The 26,613-nt window shown below is 43.4% G+C and overlaps 1 protein-coding gene across 2 annotated transcripts in view; it reads left to right on the top strand.

The window, feature by feature from the left end:
- CDH13 (cadherin 13) overlaps nt 1–26,613 on the top strand; it is a 1,025,127-nt gene that overhangs the window by 144,283 nt on the left and 854,231 nt on the right. The window contains exon 1 of one of the 2 annotated variants that reach the window (XM_047789669.1): nt 2,413–2,472. The exons of the other annotated variant lie outside the window; for it this stretch is intronic. Coding sequence (XP_047645625.1) covers nt 2,428–2,472 — 45 coding nt within the window. The 5' untranslated portion in view covers nt 2,413–2,427. Of the gene's footprint in view, nt 1–2,412; nt 2,473–26,613 lie in introns of those variants that run through there. 2 annotated transcript variants of the gene reach the window in all.

The raw sequence follows: 26,613 nt of genomic DNA, 5'->3' as shown, positions 1-26,613 counted from the left end.
AGTTCTCCCTCCTTGCCAGTCCTTCCCTTGCTCTCTGATAAAGGGGGTAGCAGGCAGGCTAGAAACAATTGCAGGGCAGCACGGGATATAAATATTCAGTGGTGACAGTCCCCAAAGGATCAATGCCAGCAGTCCATGCAACGTGCCTTCTGCTCATTTTAAGCTGACTCTTCTCCACCCGACCCGACATATTAGTAAATTGATTCCAGGTGATGCTGACATTTTGTAATTATCACTATCTATAATTTTCATCTTATTCCATTGAATATTTTGATCATTTAAAATAGAGTAGCATACCTAATAGTGGTCATTAGTTTAGCTGAAGGGAAAATTCATGGTTTAATAAACTCACATTAGAAATAACTTACTAAAATTACAATTGGCATGATTAGCTTCCTTTTTTTAATAAAAAATAAAACAGACTAGTTTTATCCAAACTGATAGCTTTTCTCTTTCAAACTGGTTCATTGTTCTGTTGTTTTCGTGGAGGAAGGAAAAACATCTATAACGCAGTAGTAGTAATAAAAAACGTAATAACCCAACACACGAAAACAGGGGGTTGTGTTTCATTCTACATGTGGCAGTAGCTGAACACTATATATTCTCTCATTCTCTGACTGACTCTGGGCTGGAGTGAGGGAGGCCATGTGGCTCTGAAGCAAGGTCACGTTTGGGGGAGTCAGAGTCAGAGCTCTTGTCTCACTCGTCTGAAGGGACCACTTTGTGAGGATTGTCTGCAGGGCCGGCGGTTCTGAGCTTGAATCCCTCCCCTACCCCCCCCGGTCAGTTTTTATCTTAAAGGCGTCTTCTGCAGTTTGCCTCTAGGTTTATTTTAGGTATCATTTCTGAAGGATAAAAGGGGAAGTTTTAATGTGCAGATGATTTCTTAAAATGTATCAGAATAGGCTTGACTGTTGCCAGAACAGTGCTGTTGGGTTGTCTTAGGGAGACATTTTACCTCTTGGCCAGAAGGTGGAAATTAGAGCATTCTCCATGTTCCCTCAGTTCCCTGGAACACAGGCCACAAGGGGCCCGTCTGTTGTTTCACTTGCTGGCGGTTGAGGCTTGGTGAGTTTATTTACGAGATTAGTAACTGGAGACTATCTTGCTGGAAGTAAGCATGCTGTTGATGTACACACTAGCACCTTGATAGAGGCCATTCTTCATTTGTTCATCTAATTACCCACCTACCCATTCACCCTCACTCATCAAGCACCTGATTACCCATATATCTATTTATCCATCCATCCATCTGTCTGTTTTCCTATCCACCCATTCATTTACCCACCTAATTCCCTACAAGTCCATTTATCCTTTCATGCATCCACCCACTCACCTACCCTCTCATCCATCAATATATACTCATATCTATCCATACAGCCACCATCCTTAAAAAAATAATTTAGCCCACATTTATCATACCTCTAAGCACTGGTAATAATGAGACACGTAAGTCACAGTTCCATCCTTAAGGAACTTACAATGTCATATAAGAATCATAAACCAGAAATTACACAGTGTAATTCTAAGTGCAACTCTAGAGGACTGTGCTCTGTTGCTGTGGGAATTCTCTAGAAGGACTGGCTTACTTTGTGTGAATGATTCAAAAACTGATGTGCACATGGGAACCATAACGCAGCACATGGTAAGTGTGGGAGTGACGGCTGGGGTGGGGAAAGGGACAACAGGGAAGTGAGCAGAGGGTGAATGCCCAGGCCCTACATTCTAAGCCTGTCAGTTCGCTGTTCAGTAGAATCATCCATGTTCAGTGGGGACCCTCCCAGGGAGCAGAAAGTATGGGGGTATTTGCCATCAGGGCACCAGGCGGGTGAAGTAGGGCCTCGGGGAGCAAATCAAAAGAACAGGGATTCAGGATGGGCCTCTGAATGAGGGAAAGGAGAAAGGAATAAGCAAAGAAATGGATGAACACGTGAACTACAGGTGGATAGACACATCTTAGGTTACAGCCCAAAATGCAAACTTAGAGTCAATCAACACAGGCACGTCACGTAAATGTGCCTGATGACATCTTTGACCAAAACCAAACCCATAAAAACAAAATCATCTCCATCACCAAGCAGATGCCAGAACCTAGCCTTCTCTCTGCTTTTCTCCTGCTGCTAGTGAGTCTGCAGGAATCCTAACAGGCACAGGCTGCCTTTCAACTCCAAACGCCTGGCACCAACTCTGCAAAGAGGCCTGGGCGAGGCACTTATGACTTTCCAAAGGCCTCTGGTCTCTATTGAAACACAGCAGCTGTTACCAAGGGCAACTCCACTTCCCAAACAAGAGCATAGACTTTGTGGAGCTTTCCCAGGTGCTGTGAGCCCAGCATTGCCAAAAATGCCCGAGACCCACACTGTCTCCTTCCCTCATGGAGCTTAAATAGGTTGGAAGCAAATGCTTGTTGACAACAGGTGTGGCTCAATGCGAGCGAATGTTCCTTTCTGTGACTGCAGAGTTGGCACCAAGGTATGTTTGCTGTGGAAGAAACAGGTTTCCAGGAGCATGGGAGCTCCATAGCCACAGCCAGAAAGTGCTCAGTTCCTCCCTTTCAGGCCAAATGCCCCACCGCTCGAGGAGCAGGTGCTCCTAGTAAGTACAGAGGCTTCTGGGTAGCCAAAGGAAGGCAGGTGGGGAGGGGCAGGCTTCCTGGCCGGGAAGCTCCAAACAGCTGACTGATTAGGTTCTTTGTGCTGGTAGTTAAATGGTTACATCGTCGTTTACTCCGCTCTATTAATTTGCTCAGCAGAAGCTTGCAAAGCTGTGTGCCCCCCCCCCCCCCTTCACCTTAGTTTGAGCTAGAGATTGGGCCATGAGGGTTCAGAGAGGCAACCTCCAGGAGGTGGGGCCCCAGTTCTGAGATTACATGATGGAAACCCCAAGGACAGAGAGAACTTTTTATTTGTTTGAAAACTCTGTCTAGTGATTCTTTCTCCCCCTGAACTGTCTTGGGGCAAAAATAAGTTCTGCATTGAGCTAAATAGAATTGGTTGCCAGATGAATTCTAGTTTAAGTGAGGAAACTGGGGTTTTCTACTGCAATGGGAAATCCTCCCCACCTAACTGTGAGGACTTTGTGGTACCCAGGGCTTTATGTGGCATCACGAGGGCAACGTGTAAGGACAGGGAAGACCGTAAGAGGCAGTGGCAGCTCTCTTATAAAGAAACACTGGTAATCAGACTATTTCATTTTTTATTTTAATTAATTAATTTGTTTCTTTTAGAGCTGCACCCTCGGCCTTTGGAAGTTCCCAGGCTAGGGGTCCAATTGAAGCTACAGCTCTCAGCCTGTGCCACAGCTACAGCAACATGGGATCCAAGCCATGTCTGTGACCTACACCACAGCTCACAGCAACGCTGGATCCTTAGCCCACAGAGTGAGGCCAGGGATCGAACCTACAATCTCATGGTTCCTAGTCAGGCTCGTTTCTGCTGCGCCACAACAGGAACTCCAGACTATTTTAGTTATTAAAGATTGAGTCACTGAAAAAAGAAGGAATTAAATGGAGATTGAAAAATTATTTAAATACTGATCTTTATATAATATTATACTTTGTCAGAAATTCAGTGTTTTTTTCCTCTACCTCCACGGGATCTACTTATATGTTCACGGAGGTGTGAACATGTATGTGTGTGGGGGTGGAGGAGGGGGAGGATAACCTTTTTTCACTCACTTCCAGTTCTGGAATCCTATGTGTCGACATCCTAATGTATTAATTCCAGTAGACTAAGTTGCAATAACAGACTGACCCTGAGAGTTCAGTGGTTTAACAGCCCAGATGTTTATTTCCTGCTTATACAAACAGTTCTGGGCCAGCATTTTAGGTCTGAGAGTTTCTTCCACGAAGTCATTCAGGAACCCAGGCCAATGGATGGCTCTGCCATTTTCAACACAGGGACAACCCGTCAGTCAGACTGTAGAAATATCTTGGAGGTGCGACAGAGAGGTTTTTGTGGTCTGCCCCTAAAAGTGGCACACATCAGCCCCACATGACTGCATGACCACCTACCTACAAAGGAAGCTGGGAGATGTGGTTCAGCTGTGAGCCCAGGAAGCAGGGGGCTCTGATTTGGGTGGGCAGCTAGTGGTCTCTCATACACATGGCTTTCATCATCGTTTGATTCCCTTTGCTTACTGGGGCCTGCTGTAAACCCTGCTTTGTACTAGGAATTGAGGATACAGGGAAGGAAAAAAAAAAGTACTAATGGCTAATTATAAAAGTAATTACTGACATTTTTGATAAGGGCTACAGGGGAAAACTACAGGGTGTTTGTTGGGAGAGCTCGTAAATATCTGCAGGGTGAGGTGAAGGGTAGACAAAGTTTTCCGGGAAGAAGTGACCTTTAAGCTACAGATAGACAGACTTAGCCAGATTGGGCTATGGGGAATGGCATTTTCAAAAGAGGGACCAGCAAGTGAAAAGTCTTGAGGTAGAAAAGAAGTTTGGACATTTTCAACCCTCTAAAGGGCGGTGGGGCTGATGCACATTGAATAAGCCAGAAAGTTTGAAATGACACCGAAGACGTGAGTGTGGGTGACACTGAAGAGGTCTTCGTGGGCTGAGTCAAAGAATAAACGCTTCTTTTTCATAGCCGTGGGGAGCCACTGATGGGTCTAAGAAGGAGTGTTTTGTGGTCAACTATGTTTTCAAAAATGTGTTCTACTTAATGGAGCCGGAGGGAGGAAGCTATTGTAGTCATTCAGGGGAGAAGATGGGGTGCTTGGTTTAGGAGGTTGGCAGGTGCAATGGAGAGAAGTGAGATGGGTTGGATTGGTATGTGGGAAGGAGAAGAGATGGGATTTTCTTTGATTTATACCTGAGTCAGGAAGGCAGCCCTGGGGTCCCAGGGAGGCAGGCTCAGGTTGGCTCTCAGCGCATTTGAAAGCAAGACAGCTTAGCTATAACTGGTTTATCCTTTTCCTCTGTAGTTTCATGGGCTCCCTGACTTCAGGCCTATTTAATAGAAGTCAGCTCTTTAAAATGGATATTCTGTGGAGCTTAAATTCACCCTCAGTCTGTACCTCTGTGGACTTTGATTAGTATTCATAATTGAGTGGTACACCTGATGTCCACAGCAGGCAATCCCAACACCAGTGGAGAGAGGTACAAGATAAATCACTCCAAGTAAATGACTAATTAATCATGCTCTTGATTTTAATAACATATACTGTCTGGCTCAACATTCAGCTATCTGTAATCTTGCATTCTCTTCTAAAAATTTGGTAATCAGTAAAGCCACCCATGGATTCCTAATTGACAACTACTTCTTTCTTTTAGAAAAGTTAAGAATCAAGGCATATTTTCATGACTGTATGAAGGGGGATAAAGTGGGAAGGTGCGTGATTTTTTATCTCAAAAACCATCCTAGATATATCGGGATAATCTATGAGACAAAACGGACACTTGCTCATTGAAAATGTGTAAACTCATTTCTGGAAACATCAGTGCCAAAAGGCTTGCTTGCAATGTATCTTTGCTCCTCCAAATCAGAAAACTATGAGTTTCAAGGGTAGCTGGATAAGAATCGTGGCTACTTAGCAGTAAAACCTTCCTCATTTGTACGTGGTGTCAAAGATTAGTAAATCCACAGGGGTAGGTACCATATGAGAATTCATAATTTCCAGTGAGTCATGGCTGTACTTATTTGAAATATAGCTCCGTAAAATAAAATACAGTTCACTTGTAAAGAGATTCTTTATCTTACTTGACAAAATGAATCTGCAGTCTTACTACCAAAGACTGTTCTCCACTAAGCTTGTGTCAGGCTGGGCAAGCTAAATATCTGTAAGTGGAATTCTTCTGGACACAGAGTCTCCAAACTTTTTAAATCATTAATTTGACTTTGTCAACTTGCTCATTTATATAGCTGGACATGGCCAATCCACTGGTATATATAGTCTGAAAAACAAAACCAAAAAAGATGACGGAGCATATATCCTAGAGGGTAAACAGGAAACATGCTCCATTTGACTTGTTACATTATTTGGAAGAACTTGCCTTTGTGAAGGTGTGATGGGGGTGGGGTTGATACCCAATGAGGATAAGAAAATTCTGAGTATATGTTGACTCTGTGCAGGGACTTCGATCATGTAAATCTGTGCTATGGGCTTTAATCGTATAAACCAACCAAAAATGGTTCAGGTACTCGTTATTGAGCACTTACTATGTGTTAGACACATGCATCACCTCGGAAGTAGGAATTATTATTCTAAATTGATTAGAGAGACTGTAGCCCAGAGAGGTTACAGGACTTCCCCAGGGCGTCACAGCCAGTGGAGAAAGCGGGGGCCAATCCTAAGTCAGCCTCTAAGAAAATGACTAATTATTCATGTTCTTGATTTTGATAACATATACCACCTGCCTTGAAAGTTCTCTGTCTCCAGTGTTACATTCTATTCTAGAAATGTGATAACTAATAAAGCCACCCATGGATTTTCAATTGATGACAGTTTGTTATCTTTCTTTTAGAAAAATTAGAAATCAAGATTTTTACCAGCGACTATATGCAGGAAACTGTAGGAGGAGGGCTCTGTGTGTGTGTGTGTGTGTGTGTTTTAATCTCAGAAAGCATCATAGATGCTTGAGGATAACCTGAAAATTTGAATCCCTGTGCTACATCTACGACACAATAAAGAGGAGAATGAAGTACTCTGTTTTCTCCCAAAGCGTTCCATTGCTACGTACCATTCACAAGATGTGAAATCATCTCCAGGAAGTACTCTGTTTGAATAAGAAGTCAGTGCCCTCCGGAGACTATGACAGGCTATCACTTGGCATATAAAACAGAGTGTGTGTGCAGAAAACTAGGAGAGATGCATCTAGGAACCTAGTGTCCCCTTCAGAAGGGTGGAGGGGGAGTAAGGTGTGTTCTTTGTCCAGATTTTGTTCCCAAACCCTGGTGTCTTGGCTTGACCTGGAACAGTCCTCTCTAAGCAGCAGTGTAAGCTCATTACTGCCCATTACATCTGCCTGCCCTTCCAGTAGATACCTGAGAGATAGCCAAGCCCAAGGGCTACGTGAGCCTCTGGCCACCACCCGAGCGTGATTTAGAGTAACTTTCATAAGGAGGCTCTGGTTCCCTCACCGGGTGCCAGAGGCACTGCACACAACTGGACCTTTCCAGCATCACCCTAAGGAGACCCTTCCTCTATAAATTCTCAGTCATGCTCTTTAACTCACAGCTTAGGGAATCAGACTGAATTAGTTCTTTGTGTTATTAACCAGAGGAGCACTTACATTTTCTGACATCTCTAATCTTGGAGCTCAGGGAATAGCACAGAGAATTTGCATGAAATTACCCCTCATTCTATCTATAGGCTTAGCTGCCAGCGTCTGTGAATTTGGCAGAAGCCAGCAGATCTCACAGTTAATGTCTTCCTCTCCTGCCAGGCTCTTTAGAACTGGGTGCATTAGAGCGCCGTGTGACAAAGAGCAGGACCGGATCCTGGGATGTGGAGCCCAGGTGATGCTATTTGCATCCAATTAAAGAAGCACGAATTGGTGACATTATTCACATGCACAATTCTTAATGCCTTTTGGCTCATTAAGCCTTTGGATCGACTTCCATGGGAAGGTGTTGGCGAGGACAAGGGCAGAGGTTGGGCACAGGTAGAGGTGAGCTTCCAAGTTGAATTCCCTTCCAGGCTGTCAATTGTGTGTTTCCTTTTTAGACTTGCCTCTGGGTTCCAGAAGAGGTTTCTTTTGCTGCTTTCACCATTTCTTTTTACCTCTACAGAGCTAAAGAGCTCAGGTTAGATTCAGGTTGAGAATGCCTATGTGATGAGCCCTGCTTTCAGCCTGCTCATATTTGTCTTGGGGATTTCACACCCCGACCCACACTCAGGGTCTCAGAGGGGTTGGGAAGCCAGCCTTGGTAGGTCAGTTTCTTTGTGATGTAAGTCACAAAATGTAAGTGCTTCCCTGGTTAATTACACAAAGCTAATACAGTTTGATTCCTCAAGCTGGGTGTGAATGATGGCAATTGTGAACTCTTGAGGGAGGGAGGGTCTTGAGGTGACGCTCAAGGTTATACCATGTGGGATGGGGAGACAGAACTCACCTCTGAGGACAGCTCTGATTATATCAAGGAGACGTCCTGAGAATAGATGGTCCAGACTTGGCCGTGTGGCTTTGACATGACACTTCACTTCCTGGGTGCTCAGGTTTTTTTGTTTTTATTTATTTTTTTAATTACTCAGTGAATTTTATTACACTTATAGTTGTACAATGATCATCACAACCTGATTTTATGGCATTTCTTTTTTTTTTTTTTGTCTTTTGTTGTTGTTATTGTTGTTGTTGTTGTTGTTGCTATTTCTTGGGCCACTCCCGCGGCATATGGAGGTATCCAGGCCAGGGGTTGAATTGGAGCTGTAGCCACCGGCCTACGCCAGAGCCACAGCAACGCGGGATCCGAGCCGCGTCTGCAACCTACACCACAGCTCACGGCAACGCCGGATCGTTAACCCACTGAGCAAGGGCAGGGACCGAACCCGCAAGCTCATGGTTCCTAGTCGGATTCGTTAACCACTGCGCCACGACGGGAACTCCTGATTTTATGGCATTTCTATCCCAATCCCCCAGCCTATCCTCCACCCCCCGACCTGTCTCTTGGAAACCATAAGTTTTTCAAAGTCTGTGGGTCAGTATCTATTCTGCAAAGATCATTGTGTCCTTTTTTTAGATTCCACATGTAAGTGGTAGCATTTGATGTTAGTGTCTCACCATCTGACTGACTTCACTTAGTATGATAATTTCTAGGTCCATCCATGTTGCTGCAAATGCCATTATTTCTTTCCTTTTAAGGGCTGAGTAATATTCCATCGTGTATATGTACCACATCTTCCTTATGCACTCTTCTGTTGATGAACATTTAGGTTGTTTCCATGTCTTGGCTATTGCATATAGTGCTGCAGTGAACATTGGACTACATGTATCTTTTTGAGTCATGGTTTTCTCTGGATAGATGCCCAAGAGTGGGATTGCTGGATCAAATGGTAATTCTATTTTTAGTTTTCTGAGGAAATCTCCATTCTGTTTTCCACAGTGGTTGCACCAATTTACATTTCCACCAACAGTGTAATAGGATTCTCTTTTCTCCACACTTATTGTTTATAGACTTTTTGATGATGGCCATTCTGGCCAGTGTATAGTGGTACCTCATAGTGGTTTTGATTTGCATTTCCCTAATAATGAGTGATGTTGAACATCTTTTCATGTGTTTTTTGGCCATCTTTATGTCTTCTTTGGAGAATTGTGTTTAGATCTTCTGCCCATTTTTTGATGGGGTTGTTTATTTTTTTTGGTATTGAGCTACAGAAGGTGTTTATAAATTTTGGAGAGTAATCCCTTGTCAGTTGCTTCATTTGCAAATATTTTCTCCCATTCTGTGGGTTGTGTTTTCACCTGGGTGCTCAGTTTTGATTTTTTTTTTCCCCAGTTTATAATGAGGAAGCTGAGTAAAAGTTCCAAGGGCATTCTGGGCTGCAGAAAGATGGAGGGCGACTGAAAGTTCCAGTGGGCAGGACACCCCTGTTCTACCATAGCCATCCTCTCTATGTTTGTTGGTTGTAGTCAAGCAAATGTCAATATTCAGATATTTTATTTGAAAAATAGTTTTGCGGAGGTGTAAATAATTTCTTCCCATTCTAAGCCTTAGGCCATCTTTAGGACAGTCTTCAGATGCTGACTTCCAATCTTCGGTTCCATTTCTGACCAGTCCGCACAGAGAGTGTCTCCTCTCTACAGACAGGCATGTGGGGAGAGTCAGGGTGATGAGGCGGTAAACAGGTATTTCTGGCTTCTACACCTGCTGTATCAGAGCAGCATCCACTCTGCTTAATGGAAGTATTTCTTCTTTAGCTATTGTTGATGTGAAGAGTTGCTTCTTCATGGAGGTATTTCTGAAGTCCTGGGTGGTTGTGACTTATTAGACAGTGGCATTTAAGATTATATTTCACAAACACATATGCACACTTGTGCACACACACACACACACACATTATGAAATATACTGGGAGAATGTAGTATGTCTAATTGTACTAAATGATTTAGACCAACACTTCTCAAACAGGGCCTCTTGACCTATCAATAGGCACACAAAAGGGTTCTTTGATCAAGTAAGGGCAAGGCATAGACTGTTCCTCTGGCAGACAGGGTGGCCCCCAGGATTACTGTCCTTGATATTCATTCTCAGCATAGTTTCCTCCTTTTGAGTGTGGGGAGGATCTGTGACATGCTTCTTGCCAATAGGATGAGGAAAGGAGATGGGCTGTCACCTCTGTGATAATGTTTCATTATGTCTGACTCAGTCTTAGCAGAGTGGCGGCGGAGCTGGGGGAGACTCTCCTTTGCTGGCTTTAAAGAAGTCAGCTGCATGTTGGGAGAGAGCCCATGAAGAGGGAAAGGACCTGTGGGCAGCCTCTAGGCTTGAGGAACATCTCCTGGCCGGTGGCCACCAGGAACACAGAGACTTAGTTCTGCCCCCCGAGGGGATAAATCCTGCCCATGCCCTGAGGGAGTCAGAACGTGGGTGCCTCCCTAGGTGAGCCTCAGATGAGACTACAACCCCAGGTGACACCTGGAGGGCAGCCCAGTGAGACTCTGAGGCAGAGAACCCCTCTAAGCTGTGCCTGGACTCCTGGAACCACAGATAATAAATGTGTGTGGTCTTAGGCAGCTAAGTCTGTAATGATGTTACACAGCAATAGGAAACCAGTATATTACCCTTAGTTGTTTGTCAAGAACATTACCAAAATAAAAGCTTTAATAAGTCATAAAAAAGGAATATATCCAGCTATTTAACATGCATCTCCTATATCAAAAAGAGCACCCACCCCTCCGTTTTTCCCCCACGAAACATCTCAGAACATCTTCTAGAAATCTGGTATTTCATGGAACAGGGTTTAGGAGAACGATTCTTAAATGTTTTGGTCTCAAGACTCCTTTACACTCTTAAAAATAATTGACTTTAAACGTTTTGTTTATGGGGATTTTGCTCATTAATAGTGACCATATTTGAAATTAAAACTGATACAACTTTATATATTTACTTATTAACTTATTTTAAAATAGTGACAAACACATTACATGTTCGCATAAAGAACATATTTGTGTGTGTGTGTGTGTGTGTGAAAAAGAGCTATATATTCCAAAACAAAACAAAAAAGTAATGAGGAGGATATCATCGTTGTACATTTTGCTGATCTCTTTAATGAGTAGCTCAGTGGGAGTCAGCTGGCTTTTCATATCTGTTTCAGCCTTCAGTTTGTTGATACATTGTTTTGGTTAAGGAAAATAAAGAAAATCCTGCCTCACACAGATCTAGTTGCAAAAGAGAGGAGCGTTTTAGTAGTCTTTTTAGATAACTGTGGATATTCTTTGATGCTCAGGAAGTACTAGTTTTGCTTTTTTTTTTTTTCTCGTCTTTTTGCCTTTTTCTTGGGCCGCTGCTGCGGCATATGGAGGTTCCCAGGCTAGGGGTCGAATTGGAGCTGTAGCCACCGGCCTACGCCAGAGCCACAGCAACGCGGGATCCGAGCCGTGTCTGCGACCCACACCACAGTTCACGGCAACGCTGGATCCTTAACTCACTGAGCAAGGCCAGGGATCAAACCCGCAACCTCATGGTTCCTAGTCGGATTCATTAACCACTGCACCACGACGGGAATTCCATTACACTAGCCTTTTAGCTTTCTTAAAGGCTAGTGTTCTATTGTGGAATCTGAAACCCTATCACTGAACTTTTCATAAACTGTATATTTTTGATAGAAGAAGAGTAAAAGTAGTAAATAGTATCTTAGAATTATTATGACAGTAATTTTCACCTTATGTCCCAGCTGAAAGTGTTTTAGGTACCCCTGGGAGTCCTCAGACCACTCTTTGACAACCACGTATTTAGGAAATACTCTTTTGATCAGATTTGAAGCTTAGACTCATCTTAACTGGTTCATCAATTGTGTATTGAATACCTTTCATACAAAATGCCGAAATAGGTCCTGGAAAGATGTGGAACAAAATAACGTATGGTGCCTGCCTCAGTGAATGAAAGAAAATAAAAATAATCAAGTAGCTACATATTAATAAAAAGCTAAATGAAACAAGTGTTTGATAACTAAGGGCAGGAGTGGGGGGGGAGCAGATGATTTATTTGGGTAGGTGGTCAGTGGCAAGAGGGTTTTCAGACATGAACTTTGCGGGCATGTGGCCCCTTCGGGAAATGACCGGTGGTTTGAAGCATTAGGTGTTTGGAGAGATTTGGTGAGAGGATCAAGAAACGCAGGGACTAGCCTATGAAAGGCCTTGCGTCCCATGTGAGGAATTACTTCTTAATTCTTTTAGGAGCAATGTCTTCATGGGACTTCACATGAATTGGTGACGAGAGCAACTGGGGACAGCCGGCGAGGACGGTAGCATGTAGATGGAACCCACGTGATAGATCCACAGGGCTTGGAGACGGCAGTCAGGATGGTGGTGAAGGAGAGGGAGAGCAGTCAAATGGAGAGTTGAGAGCGTTCTTCTGCCTCATCAGAGGTCCTAATAATTCCCTTTCAGGAGAGTGATCATCTTCTCAAAGGGAAATGGAGACATTGCATATGTGCAAGCCTTGATTCACATGAGGAAAGATGCATTTTAGTTCAGTAAATAGGCAGTACCTTGCAAGAGCCACACAGGAGGAGTGAGAATGGAGAGGAGAAAGAGAAATGAATGTGAACAGATTTTTGGACACTTCAGTGGTATCAAACCACAGTAGTAAGTGTCCACTCTGATTGCAGCTCTTTAAGGGGATCCAACCCTTCCCTAGAGTTTAATCGGAGCCCTGGTCTGAACAGTAGCTCTGTGCTTTGTGTGAGTTCTCTCATTGATCCCACTCAGTAGCCCTTCGAGGAGGCAGTGCTGTAGCTCCAGTGTGTAGCTGGAGAAAGTGAGCAAAGAAAAACCAACAAAAAAAGAGACAGGATTTGAACTCAAGGCTCCCTGATTCTAAACCAAGCCTTTAAAATCTCCTTCAGCCCCCTCCCTAAGTCTTTATTAGCCAGCATCCTCCAAGAATGCCCTCCTACTTGTGTGGTTTGACCTATTGCTCTTGATCTTTTATCTCTATTTCCTTTGACTTCTTGGCACCTGCTCTGGCTTGAAGTGCCAATGCAGCCTCTTCTTGTTTTGAGGGTTTGTTTTGACCTTCTCAGTTTCATTTTTCTTTACATGAGCAAACAACTCGGAGCTTTCCTCAATCCCTTGACTTTTTATACTCGCAACCTCAGATAAGAGATGATTTCACCACCCCTCTGTCCTGGAACCATAGGACTCTTGATGGCCAGCTGGCCTGGGTGCCCTTCTCAGCAAGGCAAGCATCACTTAGGAATTCAGTCACCATTCATCAATTCAACACCGAATCTCACAAGCTTGGAGAATTCAAAGTAAGAAGATACTAGACAAGTAGATGGTCATTTTAGAATCTGATGGATCTATTACCCAGAAAACTGTGCACACATGTGTGCCTATGCTCATTTATACAAATTCAGCTTATGAACAATTCTGGAAGTTTATGCCCTCGCTAAGGACCATTCATAAGGTCTCCCAAATCCTTGACTCCAGGTTAAGATCTTTGGTTCCCGCCACTAGACTATGGTCGCTTTGAGACAAACACCAGGTCTTATATGCCACTGCACCAAGCACCGGGCACCAATCAACAAGTACCAAGGCTGTTAGGCTGTTAGCTATAGATCTTCAATCAGAGTGAGTTGAATTGAATTGGCTGTGTGACCCCACTCTAAGGACCCCTTTGTTCATTTCTTGTTATTCCTCCTATCTTTTCACACTCCAGGAAAGAAATGTATACCTTTGCTAGTCCAATAATCATTAATTTTGAAATCATCACCCAATGCCTGGCTACACACAGGCCGTGTGACATCATTCCAGACTATAAAGTGCTGAGTGCTAATTGATTTGTAAGAAAGTCCACATGTAATGCCTGGCACGCTCCCAAGGGCTCCCAAGGGCGCCTAAGGGAGAGGCAACAGCGTTGGGCTTTTATGTCAGAAAATCACTCTTGCTTGCCTATGTGGGACAGGATGACATTCTGGCCAGGAAGCAGTCTTGACTTTGGATCTGAATCTGCCCCTGATGGAGTTATTCACAGATGGCTAAGTTAAATGCAGCCTTCATAGCACTAAGGCATTTCAGCAGCAGCTAAGCAAGTGGCCCATGAAATGGAGGTACCAGAAGCCTCTGGAAGCATCGCCAATGCATCACCCAGTGAAGCCATTGTGTCCCTCCTTGGTAATGAGCATTTCCAAGGGCAACATGGGAGATTTCCATCAACCTGTAAGAAGGCAGGGTGTGTGGGCATTGAGGATCACGATGGGGAGTAAACACGAGCAGTGAAAAGCAGGGGAAATGGGGCCAGAAGCCAAGGAGACGCTTTCTATGGGAAAGGGAGGGAAAATATAGCCCCACCCCTCCTGTCCAAATGAAAAAGCATTTAATTGAATGTTCTTCACAGAGGTGAAAAAGTACCCTGTGGAGTTGCCAGTGTTTCATTATCCAATTGAGTTCGGTACCTCAAGTTTCAAAGACCATTCTCCTGAATGATTTTTCTTATGTCTGTGTCAGTCTGCCCTGTGCTTGGTGAACCCCTACTGGGCCACATCATTTAAAAGTCAAAACCCTGAAAGTATTTTTATGCCCTATATAGTAACAGAGCAAACTCTGGTATCACTCATTTTATTCTCCACAGCCTCCTTCCTCTTGTCTGTTATGTAGATTTCTTTGCTTCTGAGGATGCTTGGAATCAACAGGGCTGCTCCCCAAACCCTTTCTTAATTCTGTGAAAGGCCTCAGAGGGAAAGAGATTAGAAGGCTTAGAGATGGCAGCATCGCGGGGCAACCATTTAAGCAGAAGATGGGCCTCTCCGAGTGGTTCCTCTTGAAGTGAGAAAAATAAGGGACAGCCTGGGGCAGTGGTGAGTGGCTTTAAGTCAGTCAGTCTATCAGGAGACACCAGGCCTTCACTGAGTTGGAAGTGGTCCGGATAAAATTGTCTGCAAAAGCTCCTTTAGTGAGGGCAGGCTTTCCTGGGAGAGTATGGGATGGGCACCAGGGTACAGACCCTCCAAGCAACTCTGCAGTTATGTGAAGTAATCCTCTCCCTTGTTCTTGAGAACACAGTAGATCAGGCTGAAATCATTTAATCAGCCAAGACGTTATTATACATATTTTTTTCCTTTCTCAAGACAGAACTCTAGGGGTGGGGTGGAGAATCATCTCAAATATTTCCCTTCACAGACAGTCTCTGGGTTGGCTGATAGGCAACATGAAGTAATTGTCTAAAAGTTTTACATCTGACCCGTGTAGCACCTGGCACGTTTTGTTAATTTAGAAAATATTGGAAGATACTGCATCCAAACCCGTTTTCTCAAACAGAGGCTTAATTTCTTTTTGACGGAAATGAACAGTTATGTTGTCATACCTTAGCCAAACACCCTATAAATATAATACCCCTTCAGCTTTAATATTTCAAAAACTATAGTTTTCATTTCAAGCTGTTATGATATTTTATCTCTGAAGTTGTAGAATAATTTAAACCAATTTTTCCTACTTCAGTTCTTTCGAGGTTAATTCTTCTGCCTGAATTCCTCCCTCACAGAACATGTAAACTCCCTCTTACCTCCTGTGCTGGCAGAAAAGCAATTTGTTTCCTAGATTCAGGCCTAAAAAATGGCTGTGGAATAGTCTAGGAAAACTGTTACGCTGATTCCTCCAGTGCTTGGCGTTCTTTGCTTCGTTCTAACGGTGAACCGGCACTGGTCTCAGAGCTGAAGAAAGAACCCTCTCCCTGCATTTCCTTAGCAGTCTGTCCTGGTATTTGGTTTGCAAACTCACCTCCAACAGGCTTACTCGTCCCTTTGCCAGCTGGGTGGGGACGAGGCCTCTTGTCTACAGTTAGCTAACCCATGCCCCCGCGTGGCAGTTGTAGCTTCTAACTGCCCGTGTTCATGGACAGTTGTCCGAGTGGACTGGACATGAAGGGGCTGTGCCAGCTTTGGCTCCAGGGGGGTCTCCTCAGGTGGTTAACATGGAAGCCACATTCTCCATCTTACCAACCTAAACCAAGGAGAGGAACAATGGTGACAGAAACTGAAAAGGCCAGTCAAGTGACCGGCTGGAATCACCCTGGGCCTAGAGGCCTCAGGGGACCTCAAGGTGGCATTCCTACCGAGTAACAATGACTGCCGCTTGTCAAGGCTCATTACAGTGCTCTGGCCACTTGCCCTGCACTGTTTTGCCAAATATATGAACCAACCTTATAGCATATGAATCGTGTAGTGTATGATCCACATGTTACAACTGAGGAGGTTTCGGCATATAGAACACCTCACCCAAGGCCCTACAAGAAGTAAATAATGGACTAGAGCTCTGCACCCAAGCAGATTATCTGTGAACCCTTTACCTTTAACCACCACGCTGTCCACTCACCAAGGTCCACCTCTGGGCTGTCGATTGCAACTTCAGATGCCCAGCAGGAGGAGAACGATGAACCGACCCCTCTTTGCCAGGCTGCATCGTGGACCTTGATGAACTCTTTGGCCCATTCTAGAAAAGTGCCCTAATTCCTGACTCACCACCTCTTACAGGTTTGGGGGGCATCTAAGCATATTGTGTCCCTATTTACTTAACGTAATGAACAAAATTCGTCACCGTTCACTTATTCAGGTTGTTTTTTCTTTCAACAAACATTTATTGTGTCTGTTTTTCAAGAATGGTCTGAGCCTGGGGTACAACTCAGTGAACAAATGGACAAACCTATTGTCCTCTGAAAGCTTACAGCCTTGTGACTGCTTCCTCTGTGGCAGGTTCCTTACATACGTTCCCTGATTAAATCTGACAGAGGTTATTATTTAGTCCCTGAGACTCATTTTATAAACAAAAACAAGTTCTGGAAGGTGGAGTGACTGGGTCCAAGGTGACAGAACTCATAAATAGCAAAGGCAGGTGAGCTCAGTTCTCTGACTGGCTGGAATACTGATCTCTGCCCGGTGGGTGTGGAGAGGGAGTGATGGGCTCCCTGGAGCTATCAAGTCTTACCTGGAATCCTCTCTCCAGTTGCTGCTCATCTCTTCATTGTTGAACCACCTTCAACACCTCTCTTGGGCTCAATCCTAAATAACCCGATAGGTCATTTGTTATTTTATTGAACAACCAGCTACTGAGTGAGTCCCATTTCTGGGCCAAGAAGCTCTCTAGGAGCTGTGATACAGCAGAGAAGGACAGACATGAAATTTGGGGATTTATAGTCCAAGGGTGCATTTTTCCATGTGTCGTCTTCTTAAGAATTATCTTTTCAGTTCATGCTTTTGACTGTTAATATTCATTTGTGATATTTGGGCTTATGGACATTATTGAGCCAGGGGCAATGTTCAAAATACTTAACACCTGGTTCAGTCAGAATGGACACCGGCCCTAGAGGCCACAGAGGGTTCCTGGAGCTTCCTTGCTGTTACAAGCCCTAACTCTTTAATTGCTGAATTAAAGTGAGATTCTGGGGGGTCCCAAAGGAAGGCTGGTACCTTAGGGCAGGGAAGCTCAGGAGTCTCAGAGCAGCATCTTTTCCCAAGGGACACAGAAGTTTTGCAGTGTTTTTACATTGGCGGTATCTGTGCACACTGGCTGGATGTCGGCCCTGCTCACATCATGTGTGGGAATTTGCCTTTTCCAACTAGACTGAGTGCCCATTGGGAGCAGGGATCCTGTCATCTTTTTCTTCTTCCAGGTGAGCTGGGAACAGGGCACATTGATCTAAATCACCCATGACTATATACTTGGCAGAAGTTACTCCTCATTTTTTTCACAATTTGACCTCAAAGTTGAGCTGTCCAGATGACATGAGTCGCAGTTTTTGTATTATAATGTTCCTTAACAGCTACTCCTATAAATTTCTCTTTCACTATAGGAAATTTCTCTTTCTTAATAGTTATCCCTATAAATTTCTTTTTCATTAAGAAGGAACGATGACTCTTCAGTTGCTGCTACATAAGGTTTGCCATATACAGTGTGTTACAAATGTGATTTGATAGAACCCAGGTTTTGGAGCCTCTTATGTTCCACAACTCAACTATGCTCATTTGTGAGGCCAAGAGGAAGTTCAAGACTAAGGTTAGAGCCAGGGCATCAGCAGCTACAGAAAGGACATTACCACCATGCATTGCCCTGGATCAAGTTAGCAAATAAGTGACATTAGTGCTGCCATCAGTCCCTTACCCATTTCAAGGGCAGACATTGCTAAAGCATCACTGCACTCCTCAAGACCTCAGAAACTTCTCATCACATCACTTCAGTGGATCTGACTGAGCTCAAGACATAAAACCTAATACCATCCCACACAGAGGCTACCTTTATAGTAGAAAACATCAAGGAGACCTCCTCGACCCCACCCTAAGAGATGCTGATAACCATTTACCTTTTTAGGGGAAAATTATATAGTTTCCAGTTCATATAGTAATATAATTTAATTTTCAAGGTGTATCTGCCATTTGGGTGAAAATCCAGTGAGAAATGGTAAGATTTACAAGTGCCTCTGCAGGGCTTTGTGAGTGTGTGTGTGTGTGTGTGTGTGTGTATCCTTGTGGTAGAATGTCTTTAGGTCTGCTGTTTAACAAAACAGAAAGAGACCATAGCCTTCTCAGAAGTGTGTCCTTATCAGTGGTTTTACTTGCTTTATCAAGAGCGAAGCTCGTGTACATGCAGTGTGGTCATCACCATCGCAGATTTAAGATGTCGTTGAGCCTTGGCAAAGTCATCAGACCACATTCTCCCTCAGGTAGCTCTGGGCTGAGGAAACTTCCTCTGGTGACGAAAGTAGGAGTAAAATCAAATGCATACTCAGTGTCTTGATCTGGAGCTATGAAAGCATAGAGACTGGCATTTATGGACTATCCACTGGATGCCAGGTTATTCTTATGATACCATTTCATTTAATGTGAATAAAAACTCCATGGAGTATGCATTAGCATCCTGATGTTACAAATCGGGAAAACAAGAGCATCCAAGCGGATTAAGCATTCCAGTAGGAGTCATACAACCAGTAAGCTAATATTAGAACTCAGGTCTGTCTGATTTCAGAGCTCTTTCCACAGTCCCTAAAATATTCATGCTCCAGATGAAAGCTTTTCTTTTTTCCCCTGGACTATTTCTGAAATTTGTAGTTCTGCTTTCAATACAGGGTTTCTTGAAATGTGATGATGTGATTATATTTCTGGTTATTACTCCCCAACCATCATTTCAAAGGGAATTGACATGTGAGGCTGAAGGGATAATGATGGGTTGAGTCATAAATGCAGGTTAACCTCTTTAATGTGGGCTGGGTAATGTCGGAATTACACAGCACTGTTTTAGAAGTCACTTCTCCACTCCACGACAGGGGTTATAAGCACAAATGACCCAAGGGCCTGGGTAGTTACGGTAAATAAGGGCTGCAGACTGGCCTGTGGCAGGAGGTCAGTGGTGGGTTTGGAGGCTGGGCTGTACTGGGAAACACATACCCAAGCAAGAGTGGGGGTTTTTACTCCATTAGGCCCAATTGGACCATTGGAAGAAAGCTTAATAAAGCAGCTGTTTACAAAGATGAGGGCAGGGAAATGCATCCTTCCAAAGTCACTAGCCTTCCTCCCCCCATTGCTGCTCCGCATTTGAGATCTGGAGGAACAGCAGAAGATACGCCTGAGGAGTCAGATAAAAGTTCCAAGATCAGCCAAAGTCTAAGAGCTGCATATCTAGTAACCTACGCATTGCATTTAGTGTTTAAGATGTGGCTGTGTTTTGTTTTCTTTTTAACATTAATTGCAGTTGGCTGTTGGAGGAGCCAAGTTGGCCATTAGGTAAGGAACCAAGCTGACCGAGCCTGTTTTCTTTGGAGTGATTGGTTATTAGAGTTCTGGGTGGGTAACTTTAAATCTGATGTTTGTGAAGGAGATGAAAACAGATGAATGAGGGAAGTGGTTGAGTGAGTGTGTTAAACGACTCTGTTATATGATCACTTGTAAAGACCAGAGTCTTCCCCATCTGCAAGTCTGAGGGTGGTGGCTTCAGTCTCAAGGTCTTGCAGCTCTCAAGTGGCTCCCACATGTTGTGTTGCTGTAGTTGTAGGCTGTAGGAAGAGTGCACATGTGACTCAGTACTTTTCATCATTGTCTAATCTTTTGGTCACATCCTTCCAATTTGTACATTTGAGAGCATCAAGTACAGTTTCCAACAGAGATACGCTCAGGAAATACCATTTTCCCCTTCTTATTTATCCTTTTTTCCCCTCTGCATTATCAGCAGCATCATAGCTTCCATGTATTAAGCATTTGCCATGTGCTGTGCTAAGTCCTTAAATGGATCTTCCTATTCACTATTGACAGTAGCCCTAGGAGGTGAGCACGGTTTTGATTCTCATTTTGCAGATGAAGAAACTGAGGCCCAGAGAGGTGAAGTAATTTACCCAAGTAAGCTGAGTTATTTAGAACTTGGCAGAGGCAGGATACCATCAGAGTTCTTTTTTAATCGCTTAATTTCACACCTCTCATAATTGTTCAGACCCAGCAATTCCTCTCAGAGAACGGTAGATAAACTTGCAGATAAAAGACCGTCAATAATCTACCCCCCCATCTCAGTTCTTTTCAGTATCTTAAAAAACGCTGGGTGAATAAAGCTAGGTGGTGGTAGAAGAAAAGTTGAATACATGTTATTTTCTGTTGTATGATTCAGTTGCTTACATATAATTCATTTGTAAACTGATACTAAATGAAAGTTGGTCTTGAAATATTGTATACGACTCAAATTAGGAGCTTGGCACCAAATCCCCACTTGGACCACAAATCATTTACTCTTGCCAAATTAGAGTCTAGAGTAATTTACCATAAGATGGGCTTTTAACCCTAATATCTAGACATACTCAGCAGTTTGCTATGAAAGCTCATTAGCTTCTAGAAGCAGCTCTCATTAAGGGAATGCTATCAGGGTAAACACATCACTTTCATCTTTTTTTCCAACATTTTAAATCCCACCTTGTAATGAAAGAAAAAATAAATGGAAAACTCTTGTGTAGTATTAATTCATTTGGACCCATTTATTTCCATCAGTGGCTTCTAAGAGAAAGTTTGGTTCATTTTCTTACATTCAGTCTCTGCAAGTAAGAGACTGTGTGGGATTTTATGTTTCCATAATTAACAGAGACATTTTTCTAGTAGAAAAAAAAATTGATTTTGTGCTTTTTAGAAAAAAGAAATCAGTGGTTACTGAATATGATTTTTCAAAGAGAGTGTAGATTTTTCATTTCCATCATATGTCTCTATTTCCTCATTCTATGGATTTTGGCTTTATGGCAACTCACTGCCAGGCTTGCCGCTGTCACAACTGGACAATTTATTGGCTCCTAAATAGGAACAGTGAAACTGCTGCATTATCATGATATGCTGTTGGAAGCAGAGAGCATCTATTTCTAAGCAGCTATTTACCAAGGACCTTCCTACTGCACACAAATGAAATTGCACTTTGTTTTAGTGGATACCATTGTGATAAAAAGGTGGGCAGACTCAGGTTGATCCTTAAGTATTGCATATTCACTGTCTGTCTTGTTAGTAAGATAAAGTTTGCCAGTCTAAATCTTGTTTTTAATTTATATGTTTATTTTCAGTTAATTAAATCTGAGATTATGCCAAACCCTTCACTTATTTTTTAAAATAAGTATCTTAGATAACTTTATTGAAAGCCCATCACTATTGAATGAATAAGTTGGGTCTCAGTCAGTGGGCTCAGGCTCTTTTCAAAGTCTGTGATTCTCATGGTTGCTGGTGGGGAGGGAGGAGTGAGTGGGATGGACGGGGAGTTTGGGGTCAGTGGATCTGGCGCACTGTTACATTTGGAGTGGATGGGCAGTGGGGCCCTACTGTTCAGCCCAGGGAACTGTGTGTGTGATTGGGTCATTTTGCTGCACAGCAAAAATTGAAGAAACGCTGTAAATCAACTATAATTTTTAAAAAGTCTATTATTCTCTTATGACAAGACCTAGTTAAATGAATTTCTCTGCCAACCTGAGACAAAATGGTGGCTATTCACTTCTAAAACTCTTCCCTTCAGTAAAGAGATCCCTGGATCAACCTCAAAACATAAACTAATAGTTCTTAATTTGAGATCCATGGAAGAGAAACTAAGGGATGGGCTTTAGGAAGCCCACTAACTTTCAGATGTATGCAAAATGCTGCAGGTGTGTACATGTTTCAAAAGATGTCATCACATTAACAAAAGGGCTCATGACCCAGGAAGGTTAAGACCCACTGATCTTAGACAATTCTTCCAAATAATGTGATCTGGTCAGTGATACATCATTTGGGGCATAGTTCCCATATATCTGCACACTGTTTGCCCTTGGTGATGCTGTTCAACAATTGCATACTTCATTATATAAAAGAAGAAAGAACGGGATTTACCTAAATCCCGAAGGGGTACTGGTCCTTTTGCTAATTAAAGTTTGTTTTGGAATTTGAGAGTCTCAGATGAGAAAGCTGGTGTCATGTAGAGTTTGCTTATTTACTCATTTGTGTAATTATTTAAATTGAGCCTGAGGATTTTCAGGTATCTTATTCTCTTTTTCCTCCTTTTAACTCCAGTTGGTACATTTTGCACCACTAAACAAGGGTGAAAAATCAAACAGTAAGTCCTAAAACTCAAAAGCAACATAAAGTCACATGTTTATGACCCTTACTGAGCAAAGATTAAGATCATTGTTCAAAATTTTTACATCTGATCTCTCTGGAGTTCTTGTTTCTAGTTCCTTAGAAACTAGGGTATGTTGGGGTCTTTTGGTAAGAAACAGCCAGTGTCCAGTAGTGCTTGGCTTCTTAAACTCTGACTCCCCATCCACCCTACAGTGACTTTGCATGATGGCCACCAACACCCAAGAGTTACCTGCAGGTTTTCTCCTGTATCTTTTGCTCCAACACATTTCTCAACATACTTTTAGCCTCTTTTCAATTAACCTGGTCACTGTCCCCTTTGTGGGTCCATCTACCCTGGCTTGATGTTTGTCAAGAGATCTCTGTATCTTATATATTCAAATGCTTTGGGGGAGGAATCCTGTCTAATCTGCCCCATCTCCAGGAACTTCTAGCCTGGTGCAATCACTCAAGAACCCCTCTGCCACCTGAATTCCTAAAGAGCCAGCAAATAGCAGATTCAAGCCTTTGATCACAGATGTGAAGTCATGACGGCAGTCAGAGTTGAGAAAGGCGACATTTTTCCTTTTGACTATTGAGTCGACGATACTTGACTGTTGAGTCCAGGGCTTTGATTCAAGGCAAAAAGAAGAGCCAACATGATGTTCTGAGATCAGTAATCATGAAAAGTGTAAAAATTAAATGGAGGAAAATAGATGGGAACTTTAACTTTTGATTTAGTCTCTGAGCCCATATAAGTATGTGAAATGATTCCAAGTAATTCTGGGTTTTTTTGGTTTTTTGTTTTTGTTTTTGTTTTTTTAAGCTAGAATTGTTTAACAGTTCCGAAAATGTTGACTCTTTAGAGGCACAGACTGGGGTAGGGAAGAGGGCAGTTATCCACATTCATACCAACCCCTTTTGTTCTGTTCCCCAAAGCAGACTTTAACAAAATGATTCAGTGCAAATAAATTGTGGTGCAGTGTCAGGAGACTCCAGTAAGGGACCGGGAAGTGGTACAGAGAATAAAAGGAAGGCGCTAGGTTGTGTGTGGATGGACATGTAACCCTCAAGGGTAGGTGAGGCTCAGTCCCCCTGAGGACCTCTGGGAATCTGTGTGGAGACACCTCAGAGCTGTGCCATCCACGTGGCAAGGAAGCCAGGGAGTCTACCTACCCACGCCCTCTCATGGTTGAGGGCTGCTTCCAGCGGCGTTACCTCCTGGTGCACCGAGTGTTATAACAGTGCTTGCTACGTCCAGCGTTATGGGTAACTGGGAGTAGACCGTCCACAGCTTTTCAGAATGCTCTTTTCTGCTCCTAGTGGCAGAGGCAAAACTGGGGGAGGGTGTTCATCTCAAGGTTTTCTAAGAAAGGGGACACAGGATCTATTAAGAGAGTCAGTGGCTCTTTTCACCTTGCAGTACCCCAGGGAGTGATAGGTCCTTAAGGTGTAGTATAATAATGGAAGCAAAGATTTTCACTCTGTGGCTTCATTTTCTTTTACACATCTTCCGTCTCTCGCTGTACGTTATTTCTCCCTTTCTCATACCATGAAGACAAGAAACTCATGTTAGGCAAGTGCACACTGCGGACAGAGGATCTGTTGATGGATGAATAAATAAAGAAAGTGTGATACAAAGGAACCTTTCCACAGAGAAGAAGATCATGGACTTGGAGAATAGACTTGTGGTTGCCAAGGGGAAAGGGGAGGGGGAGGGAGTGGGATGGACTGGGAGCTTGGGGTTAATAGATGCAGACTATTACCTTTGGAATGGATAAGCAATGAGATCCTGCTGTGTAAGACTAGGAACTATATCTAGTCACTTATGATGGAGCATGATAATGTGAGAAAAAAGAATGTATACATGTATGTGTAACTGGGTCACCATGCTGTACCGTAGAAAATTGACAGAACACTGTAAACCAGCCACAATGGAAAAAATAAAAATCATTATAATAAAACCAAAAAAGAAAGTGTGATAAAAGAGTTCCTGTCATGGCTCAGTGGTTAACAAACCTGAGTAGGATCCATGAGGATACAGGTTCCATCCCTGGCCTCGCTCGGTGGGTAAAGGATCCGGCATTGCCGTGAGCTGTGGTGTAGGTCACAGACATGGCTTGGATCCCATGTTGCTGTGGCTGTGGTGTAGGCCAGCAGCTATAGCTCCAATTGGACTCCTAGCCTGGAACCTCCATATGCTGCAGGTGCGGCCCTAAAAAGACAAAAAAATTTAAAAGTGTGATATGTATACACACATACACAAAGGAATATCATTCAGCCATAAAAAATAAGAGAATCCTTCCACTTGTAACATCATAGGCGAAGGGGTAGGACATTCTGCTCGAATGAAACAGTCCAGTCACAGAAAGACAAATACCGCATGATTCTGTTGTTTTATGGGGAGATGTTGGTCAAAGAGTACAAACCTTTAGTTCAGCGACGAGTCCTTGCTGGGGAGTCCATCCTGCAGCAGGATGGCTGTCATTAACCATACTGTGTCGTACGCGTGAAGGCTGCTGCAGAGTGGACCTTCAGTGTTTTTACCTCATATGCTGGGGGAGGGATGTATTGACTTGATTGGTAATCATTTTACTATATGTGTGGATATTAAATGGTCATGTTGTACATCCTAAATGTATACAGTATTGTCAGTTATCCCTCAGTAAAGCTGGGGGCAAGAGTGAGGGGATAGTGCGTGAGACCAGAGCTGCTATGACTGGATGGGTATATTCTAACGCCGAGCGAGCTGGGAGAAGGAAATAGTGACCTTTCCCAGCATGTTCAGGCGGCATTCCCATTCCCTCTGAGAGTGACTGAGAACTGTACTTGAAGCTGCCACAGAACGAAATTCCGTGTGTTTCCCACCACGCACGGATGACTCTCTGCCTCTTTTTTGCATATGCACTTCACTTTTGCCGTCTTTCTTGCTTTGAAAAACCCCATTTTAAGGACTGTGTGCAGTTTCAGAGACTCTGCAACATCCATTTGGATGCCCAGTATGGAGTCAGTGACCCCTGGGTTTGTTTTCCCCTCCAGTGGGCTGTTCTAAGGCAGAAGCAGTGCTGGTTGTGGAGTTCAGACAGCACAAGCCCTCCCCGCTTTATCCAAGAGCAGAGATTGTATTAAAGTGTTTGCTTTTCTGTTTGTGGGCCGGTCCCTTTCACTGACCTTGGGAAAGTCTAGATCACTCTCAGCTCAGTTACCCCCTCCTTGTCGGAGATGTGGTCCCTGGTCCTGGTTTAGCACCATGGAGTCTGAGAGTTAAAAGATTTAAATTGACTTCAAATTTTTTTAAAAAAATGTTAATAAAGTATATTTGATTTACAATTTGTGCCAATTTCTGTTATACAGCAAACTGACTCAGTCATACATATATATACATTTTTAAAATATAATTTTCCGGAGTTCCCGTTGTGGCGCAGTGGTTAACGAATCCGACTAGGAACCATGAGGTTGCGGGTTCGGTCCCTGCCCTTGCTCAGTGGGTTAATGATCCGGCGTTGCCGTGAGCTGTGGTGTAGGTTGCAGATGCGGCTTGGATCCCACGTTGCTGTGGCTCTGGCGTAGGCCGGCGGCTACAGTTCCGATTGGACCCCTAGCCTGGGAACCTCCATATGCCACATGGGAGTGGCCCTAGAAATAGCAAAAAAATATATATATATAATTTTCCATCATGATCTAACCCAGATTGAATATAGTTCCCTGGGCTATACAGTAGGACCTTATTGTCTCTCCATTCTAAATGTAATAGTTTGCAGCTGTGAATCTCAAACTCCCAGTTCATCCCATGCCCTTCCCCTCCCCCTTGGTAACCACAAGGCTGTTCTCCATGAGTTGACTTCAATTTTGAATACTTCTTTTTTTAGCGTTGAAGAGCGGTAGTTATTTGTTTTCTGGAAAGTGCATGCTGGTTCC

This window comes from Phacochoerus africanus, chromosome 8 (assembly GCF_016906955.1).
Source record: "Phacochoerus africanus isolate WHEZ1 chromosome 8, ROS_Pafr_v1, whole genome shotgun sequence".
NCBI classification, from domain to species: Eukaryota; Metazoa; Chordata; class Mammalia; order Artiodactyla; family Suidae; genus Phacochoerus; species Phacochoerus africanus.
This window is presented reverse-complemented; position numbering and strand designations above follow the sequence as displayed.